Source organism: Sinocyclocheilus grahami, unplaced genomic scaffold, assembly GCF_001515645.1.
Source record: "Sinocyclocheilus grahami isolate Dianchi unplaced genomic scaffold, SAMN03320097.WGS_v1.1 scaffold1449.1, whole genome shotgun sequence".
Classification (NCBI taxonomy): domain Eukaryota; kingdom Metazoa; phylum Chordata; class Actinopteri; order Cypriniformes; family Cyprinidae; genus Sinocyclocheilus; species Sinocyclocheilus grahami.
Window position 1 is genome coordinate 201,758 of NW_015506628.1, and position 9,731 is coordinate 211,488.

General features: G+C 38.0%; 1 protein-coding gene across 1 annotated transcript; it reads left to right on the forward strand.

Moving 5' to 3' along the window:
* The first annotated feature begins 218 nt into the window (after positions 1-218).
* On the forward strand, positions 219-1,037 carry LOC107570368 (beta-1,3-galactosyltransferase 2-like). The gene has a single exon (XM_016256598.1). It carries the CDS (start codon positions 219-221, stop codon positions 1,035-1,037), a length of 819 nt encoding a protein of 272 aa, XP_016112084.1.
* Positions 1,038-9,731: the final 8,694 nt, after the last annotated feature.

Genomic DNA, 9,731 nt, shown 5'->3' on the forward strand with positions numbered 1-9,731 from the left:
TGCTGGTCATATTGACATTATCATTGTTTGTCATCTCTTGTATCTACGTTTTCTCATTTAATCCAGTCAAACATTCTCACACCTGGTTTAACCTCGTAAATCAAACTCAGTCCTATAATGTGTTGACTGAGGGCTTGTCTGGCAAAAAATTTGTCTGGAATTTTTTAACTATTCCACAAATCATTCAAACAACTACCACACTAAAAAATCACATTTGGATGCATCATCATGTGGCTCATCCACGCAACTATCATTTCATTCTGGACGAACCTGATAAATGCAAGCAGGATCTGTTCCTGGTCTTGATGGTCCCTGTGGCCCCCCATGAGGTAGAGGCTCGTAACGCCATCCGCAGCACATGGGGGAATGAGAGCTCAGTGCAGGGAAAAGCAGTGCTGACTCTGTTCTTGGTGGGTTTGACTGGAGGAGCCGAAGCTCAACAGCAGCTGGAGGAAGAGAGTCGACAACGCAGAGATTTGCTGCAGAGCAACTTTGTGGACTCCTACTTCAATCTGACCATAAAGACCATGGTGATCATGGACTGGTTGGTCACTCGTTGCCCTCAAGCAAGTTTTAGTATGAAGGTTGATTCTCACATGTACATAAACCTGGAGAACCTGATGACCCTCCTGTTGGCACCCAACACACCCAGACAGAACTACATCACAGGGTATTTGATGTGGAACCAAAATGTCATTAGAAACAAAAAATCGAAGTATTACGTCTCAGTGGAGCTGTACCCTGAACCAAAATACCCCACGTATGTTTTGGGAGTAGGATATGTGTTCTCCAATGATCTTCCCAAAAAAATAGTTGAGGCTTCCAAGGACATTAAGCCATTTAACATAGAGGACGCATATGTGGGCACTTGTCTGAAACGGTTGGGCATAAAACCCTCACGTTCTCCAGATCCTTCTAAGTTTCGAACTTATATGAAGGATTCTAAAGGTCACAACCTTTCCAAGGTAATTACAACAATCGCAAGGTCACCGAAGCAGATAATAAAGTTCTGGCAAAGTGTGAAGAGACACAAATGAACAGATAAAACAGCATGCAAGGAACAGGAATGAGCAAAATGAAGACACAGCACATCTTCTGAGCAAATGGCTATGATACACTTTCCTTGAAGAGGAAATAATTACAGTGGGTAAAATAAGTATTGAACACGTCACCATTTTTCTCAGTAAATATATTTCTAAACGTGCTGTTGACATGAAATTTTCACCAGATGTCAATAACAACCCAAGTAATCCATACATACAAACAAAACAAAACAAATATTTTTCAGAAATTTCAGAAATTAAGTTATGTGTAATAAAATGGAATGACCCAGGGAAAAAGTATTGAACTACTGAAATGTATTTAATACTTTGTACAAAAGCCTTTGTTGGTAATGACAGCTTCAAGACGCCTCCTGTATGTAGAAACTAGTCGCATGCATTGCTCAGGTGTGATTTGGGGATTTTGGCCCATTCTTCCACAGAGTCTTCAAATCTTGAAGGTTCTGTAAGCCTCTTCTATGAACTCTGATCTTTAGTTCTTATTTTCTATTGGATTCAAGTCAGGTGAAATTAAACGTTGATGTGGCATTCTAGCAGCTTTATTTTCTTTCTCTGAAACCAATTGAGAGTTTTCTTGGCTGTGTTTGGGATCATTGTCTTGCTGAAATGTCCACCCTTGTTTCATCTTCATCATCCTGGTACTGTAGGTGTTGGGAACAGTGTTAATTTTGTCGACTAAAAATATTTGTTAACGGACATTTTTTCTGTGACTAAGACGAGACATTGACGAGCAAAAACTAATATCTGATGATAAAAACTATGACAAAATTCAAGCCTTGTCTTCGTTAACAAGAGGAGACGGGACTATAATGTTATTTGAGGTCTACCGGACATTCAAAATGCATCCTATAGGCTACTGTCTTGTCTTTCAAAATGTGCGTCGCTGTCATTGGATAGCAATCGGATATGGGGCGATTGCATTGCAGCCACAGTGGATGGATAGGCTATACCAAAATGCAAACTAGCGATCTGAAACAATGACTGAAACAATGGGGAGGGGGGGACCATTCTAAGGGCCCACACACTTTTGGGGCCCCCATAGATCTGTTTTATTAGTAGTAACAGTAGTAGTAGTAATGTAATAGAAATTATAAATTTATCTACCAAAGAGTTACAAATAAAACAAAATTACGACTTATTTCTGCATTTCCATCAAAATTATCTCCCCCCATTCACTGCATGGTTTCGTCCCGTCCTACGTAGCCCAGAGTCACTGAGTGAGATCAGATGGTAAACTGTCAAATTAGATTTGCATTGCAGCCACAGTGGATGGATAGGCTATACCAAAATGCAAACTAGCGATCTGAAACAATGACTGAAACAATGGGGAGGGGGGGACCATTCTAAGGGCCCACACACTTTTGGGGCCCCCATAGATCTGTTTTATTAGTAGTAACAGTAGTAGTAGTAGTAATGTAATAGAAATTATAAATTTATCTACCAAAGAGTTACAAATAAAACAAAATTACGACTTATTTCTGCATTTCCATCAAAATTATCTCCCCCCATTCACTGCATGGTTTCGTCCCGTCCTACGTAGCCCAGAGTCACTGAGTGAGATCAGATGGTAAACTGTCAAATTAGAGATGTCTTCGAGTTCGATGGGGGGCAAACCGAGCCGGACGATTTGGTCAGTCGCTCTTTTAAACACATTTCAGTTTTGCTATAGAAAATCTACAAATTCACAATCTGGTTACATAGAGCAGCAGCAGGAAGCGTGAGGGTGTCATGGCAACCAGACATACACTGCACGCGAATTACGGCTGCGCTTCTATTTTGCCACACTAAACTTAGCAATAAACACGTTGAAAATAATATGCAATTAACATGTCTGTCAAAACGATCTCAAAGGAGGCTTTTATTAAGCAAATCAGTGAATGAATTACTCATCCACTGTTTAAAAAAAACTTTAGCTGGGTTTCACAGGCAGGGTCACAATTATCTACAGTGTATGAAGCTAAAGGTTTTTGGGTTAAGGTTCATAATGTAGAACATTTTTAATATTGTATGCTGTATGTGCATAGGTAGCTAGCAAACAAGGAATACAGCTGTTAAGCTAATAGTCACATTTAGCTGAGTAAGATCATGATTGAAAAAACTGCTGGAAATGCTGCTATGGGGTGTCCTATTTATTATTTTAGGATTTTTTTGTTTGCCCCAGTGAAGCATTTCTATTCATATAACTGATTAAGCAGTCAGACTCATTCCATATCAGCAGAATAGTGTGGTACAGAAAGTCTATGTCCATAAAATACTGATATTTTTACATACTGATAAAAAAAAATATATAGCCTGAAAGCACTGTAAGTCGCTCTGGATAAAAGCGTCTGGTAAATGCATAAATATAAATGTAAATAAAACAGGTTCTGAATGAATTATGTTACTGATACCTAATGGTCAAAAGCAAATGTAATAGGTCAATATGATTAAATTGCAGACAAATATTTTGAATAGCTAGGCTGGCTTGTACACTTTATTGCCAAAAGTATTGGGACACCTCCTTCTAATGAACAGGTTTGACTACTTTAGTAATTTCCATGAGTACAAATCTTAATGTTTAAGCATATAATGCTATTCTAGGAAATTGTGTGCTTCTAATTTTATACCAATAATTTGAACAGGACCCTTTTCTATTCTAACACAACAATGCCTCTGTGTATAAGGCAAGGTTTAAAAAAAAAAGATTGATTCAGTCAGTGTGGACGAACTTGATTGGTCTGCAGAAAGTCAAGTCCTAATCCCAGCTGAACACCTCTGGTGTGACTTTAAATCCAGACCTTGAGCCAAAAGCTCATCACCAAACACCTGTGACTTGTACATACATATGGACAAATGCATTGGGACACCCCCTTCTTTAGAACAGAAACAGGCACTTCCAAAACTGTGGCAACAAAGATGGAAACATAATTCATGTATTTCAAAATTGTATTTCCATCTTTTTTGCCACAGTTTTGGAAGTGTCTAAAATGATTGTACGCATATGTACAAGTCATTGGTGTTTGGTGATGAGTTTTTTTTTGTTTGTTTTATTGAGTTTTCCCAATACTTTGGGCAATATAGTGTATGTTGGTGCGGTAGGGGGCCCAACCTCATATTCTTTCATAGGGCCCAAAATTGCCAGCAGCGCCCCCTTACCAGACGTCCCGTTTTTCCCGGGAGTCACAATTCGTTGTCGATTACAGTTTTTTTCAATTACTAAAAAGAATTTACCAATACTTAAAGTACTTTTTCTAAACTCTAAACTCTTTAACACAGCAACACACCTACTGTACATCACACAATTAGCCAAATAGTAAATTTTCTGGCCAAAACCACATTTGTTAAATAAATACAAACTCTACATTTCAAAATGCCGAATACCTTTGTCTACATTTACTAACTCTATCAAAACACAGCAAACCCAAATCAAAATCGAGTCATTCAGTCAAAACATTGGCACTGGTTTTCTATCCAATAGGAACATGGAGTCGATCATAGTGTATAGACTGTCAAAATCATAAAAATTAATGGCATTACAAAAACTGCACTACATGTCATGTCTCAGTTCGACCTGTATAGAACATACAATATGAGATACATTGAAAAAAAATAAAAATAATAATAATTCAGTCAGCTGAGCTATACATTTTTTTTGTGTAAATAAGTGGATTAATTTTAGATCGTATGTGTACAGCATAGTGAAGGAGTCATCAGTACTTTATGGAATGTAAAAGAAAAGTGACAGAATTGCTGTAGTAAAGGCTTTATTGGCAAAATGAAAATGTCTGTGTCTGTAAACATACATGGTAATAAAGTTCTTTATGACTTTCTGACAAGGGAGAAGGAGAGGTAGGGGGCAAAAGGCAAAGGGCTGTATGACAATATGAAGTATTTAAAAATAAATAAATAAACATACAGCCTTTGCCTTTTGCCCCCTACCTCTCCTTCTCCCTTGTCAGAAAGTCATAAAGAACTTTATTACCAAGTATGTTTACAGACACAATGAATTTGACTGGACGACAGGAGCTTCCAGTGCAGAAGAAAGTATGCACATAGTGCAGACATACATGACAGTGCAGACATATACAGGAATTATAACAGTAATATAAGAAAAACAGAAAATTATGGTCGAAGAGAGAGTGGGCTGGGTGTGTGGGGTCCAAAGTGATTTTCTTAGCCCTTTTCCTTACTCTGGAGGTGTACAGATCTTGGAGGTTTGGCCAATAATCGTCTCAGCAGTCTTGGCTGTCTGTTGTAGTCTTGATGTCTGATTTGGTAGCTGAACCAAACCAGACAATCCTGGTCCAACTACTCCTCTCCCTCGTCCAGACATTTTCTTTCTTTTTCTGCTTCTCTGTGTTTTTGAAAAAAAAACAATCCAGAAAGTGCCTTTTTATTGTGCATGGCCATGTAATGGAAAGACTTGAAATTATTCATTAAGATTTGAATTAGCTATTTCTCAATTATCAGTAATTAAAATAATTCTTATCAGCTCTTTTGCTGCAGAAGTAGAGGCTTTACACTATATTTAAAGTTTGGAACATTAGGTCTTAATTTCTGTCATGCTGTGTTTAAGCATTTGTAAAAAAGATAAGAACGATCCATGATTTTGGTATGGGGTAAGCTTGTATGAAAAGAAAATTTAAGCATCATGTTAATTGACTGAATATTGTGTGAAAACAACATGAATTGTGTTAATGGTATGGTCACAACAGACGGATGTTTTGCTAATTGTGTTTAGAGTTTTGAAAATGTGATTATAGATTGGACAAAGGGATGTTAGCAATTGAAAAAAACTAACTAGTTAGTGAAGGCGGGATAGGCGGAATCGCCGCTGATAGAAGTGCTCTCTCTCGCGCACCCGCCACTTCTTAAGTTCTCATATACAGCGGCAGCCCGCGATCAGTTCTCAGTGCTCAAATACACACACAGCAGTCCAAATGTATATCGTGAAGAGTATCTCACATAAATACAGTCGGTTATGGAATAAGTGAACGTAAACAGGTGGGTGAAAACTGAATGTGTGTCAGTATTACATGCATGCCTTCTGTCTTAAAGGGACAGCATTCCTAATTAAGTACCTGTCCATGTCATTAATGTTAACCAACAAAAGATGTTAAATAAATATATAAGTAATATATATATGAACAACTATCATTTTTATAACTTGCTCCCTTTTCACTACTGTCAAAGGGACAGTTCACCCAAAATTCAATCCTTGATTCAAATTTCTCATAAGCTTAATTGATTTGGTCTAAAGAGAGAAGAATTAGTGACTATTTTTGTTTGAAGACTACATATAAAATAGCTACCAAAATAAATGTTGGTAACTGCAGTTTTGACAAAGTAATGACTAAAAGTTGACAAAAATGCAATGACTTTTCATCGACAAAAACTATGAAAGACTCGAATGACTAAAAAGTGACTAAGACTATTAAACATTTTCATCTCAACATAAAGACTAAGACTAAATCAAAAATGCCTGTCAAAATTAAATTAACACTGTACACAAGCAACTGGTTCTGTTAAGGCCAGGACACGAGTGTTAGTTTGCAGCTGGCTGTAGTCTGTGAAGTGTGTTCAAGCACAGTTCTTTTGTTGAGGCGCCGCAGACGTGAGGCCACAACCCCGTCAGCTTTCATCGCCGCTAGTTCTTTGAAGTCGGCTTGGTGTGTCCCAAAACAAGAGCCAAAAAGGAGAGTGGAGGCTTTGTGAATTTGAATATGGAAAGCATACACACACACACACACACACACACACACACACACACACACATGCATATATACACACATATACATATAGGCCTACAGCAGGTAAAATAAGTATTGAACACATCACCATTTTTCTCAGTAAATATATTTCTAAAGGTGCTGTTGACATGAAATTTTCACCAGATGTCGATAACAACCCAAGTAATCCATACATACAAACAAAACAAAACAAATATTTTCAGAAATTAAGTTATGTGTAAAATATATATAAAATATCAAATGGAATGACATAGGGAAAAAGTATTGAACACATGAAGAAAGGGAGCAAAAAGGCATGGAAAGCCAAGGTGTCTTAAGGCACCAGCTGAAATCTATCAGTAATTAGAAAGCAATCCTGCCCCTTGACAGTTGAAATTAATATTAGCTGATTCAGTCCCAAGTTGTGTAGCAGTATTCAGCTTATGCGCCAGCAAAACAAATATTTCGAATTTTGTGTTTTGGTGCTATACTCTGTACGCCATTGCTGTCAATAAATACATGTCTGTTGGATTTACTTATTGTAGAGTAATCGAAAGTTATCCTGAGTATTGTAATGATTGAGGTCATTTTTAAAACGAGTGGTGCTCATTAAATCCATCAGAATTTACCATGGATGTACTGGTATGAATTTATGCTTATGAAACTCCAAAAGACAACAAGTCTGTTCTGACCATTTGTGCAACCCGCTCAGATTGTGCTAAATCCCATTAAACAGATAGGTAGCACAAATCGATAGCGAAACCTGTGACCCATAAGATTGTGCTACCATCTGCTCCTTCAACACAGTACTGCTTTAGTAGCTAAGACGTTTAAGTATAAAATACAGTAATAATGTACAGGTTTACTTCTATAATATAGTAGTGGTATATAATCCATTTTTGGAAATTTAGCCTAGCATGATTCTGAAATGAAAACTGCTCACCTACATTAAACTTTTCATTCTCACTTTGGTCCATCTGCATCCTTTGCAATATATCCAAACCCATTTAATAACTCCCCACTAGCAAAATCACTTTTAAATTACACAAGGATGGATGAAACAGCATGAAGAGAATGAATAACATCCCGTAAATCTACTAATTAAGTGAGGCATAATCTAATAATCATCTGTTTTAATGCACAGGGTAATTTGATTAACTGTGCTGATATTATACTATTTTGTTCTATAAATGTCTTACCTTTTTAAAAGTTCGTCACAGAGGTCTCTTCTGCTGCATCTGAACTGTTTACCGTTTTTCAGCGACGGATCCATCACCAATGAAATCGAGCCAGAGACTTGAGTCATGGCTACGGGGTGGGGTTTTCGCGTAGGGGGCGTGGTTTGCGCTCAACTGGGGAAAAAATCACGCGCTGCATCTCTACGGCGCTGAGTGTTAGCGCTAACTTCCGGGAACTATTGAGCGGCTCCACGATCCGCCATTGCTGTAAAAAAACTGGTCCATTGGAGTGAACGGAGTTGTCACAACTCTCTCTCTCTACGGCTCTGGACCCTGCCTGTGAAACCCAGCTAAAGTTTTTTTTAAACAGTGGATGAGTAATTCACTCCTTGATTTGCTAAATAAAAGCCTCATTTGAGATCGTTTTGACAGACATGTTTATTGTGTATTATTTTCAACGTGTTTATTGTTTAGTGTGGCAAACGGTGGCAAAATAATTTATTAATAATTCGCGTGCAGTGTATGTCTGGTTGTCATGACAACCTCACGCGCTTCCTGCTGCTGCTCTATGTAACCAGATTGTGAATTTGTAGATGTTCTAGCAAAACTGAAATGTGTTTAAAAGTGCGACTGACCAAATCGTCCAGCTCGGTTTGCGCCCCTCGAACTCGAAGACATCTCTAATTTGACAGTTTACCATCTGATCTCATAATAATAATATTATTAAGATAATTTTGCTGGAAATGCAGAAATAAGCAGTAATTTTGTTTTATTTGTAACTGGTAGATACATTTAGAATTTCTATTACATTACACTACTACTGTTACTACTAATAAAACAGATCTCTGGGGGCCCAGCGGCGCCCCTGCCTAAACCTACCCACCCTTAACCTAAACTTACCCTTAAAACAATGCAAATATATTTTTGGTAGCACAATCTGATAGCATGTTTCGTCAGTACAAAGTCATTAAAAATGTATAGGGGCCTTGCTATAGGGTTGAAAGAGATAAGGGAAATATAATTATTCTCCCACAATTTTGAAACAATAAAAATCTAAACAAAATAACATGTTAGAGGTTCTGACAAAATGCTAATTTCTGCAGTCTATTTATAAAACATAATAAATATACAACGAATTGTTCAAATTTATGTTGAACGAATGATTCAATAACTTGCTCATACTATTCTGAATGAAATCGTTTTTTGAACAGATCTCTTTTTAAGTCACCTGCTGGTGTTAGGTTGTAATAGGTACAATCTTTATTTGAATCATAAAGTCACTTGCAAATAAATGTGTATGTTTCACATACACATGCAGGGACGTGCACAGACATTCTGAGGGGCAGGGGCTCAAGTGCGAAAAAGGGTCTCTTCCACCTTCAATAGTATGAGGTGCCGGACTGGACAAAAGTATGGGAAGCCAAACAACCCAAAAGTGGGACGAAACAGCGTGGTATTAAAGTGTTCGCGACCCGACTCTACAGCGCAGAGAGGACGTGTTTACTAGCGTCACCGAACTGACAGCGCTGCGCGGATCAGGAAGCCCAAAACAACCCAAAGGTGGGAGTAACATGGTTGTCTCCATTGGCAACACGCACGATTTGTGTCGATTGTAAGTGACGTCGCAGGTATCGGAGAGTGCAAGTGGCGATTGCAAGTGACTTCGAAATTTAGTTGTCTGACAAGTCTTCGGGTTTGAGTTGTTCCTTCATCACGTGACAGCCCCATAAGCTTTAACCAATGCAGTCTGAGCCGGAAAGAGAATTGATTAGTTCTTTTTTTTT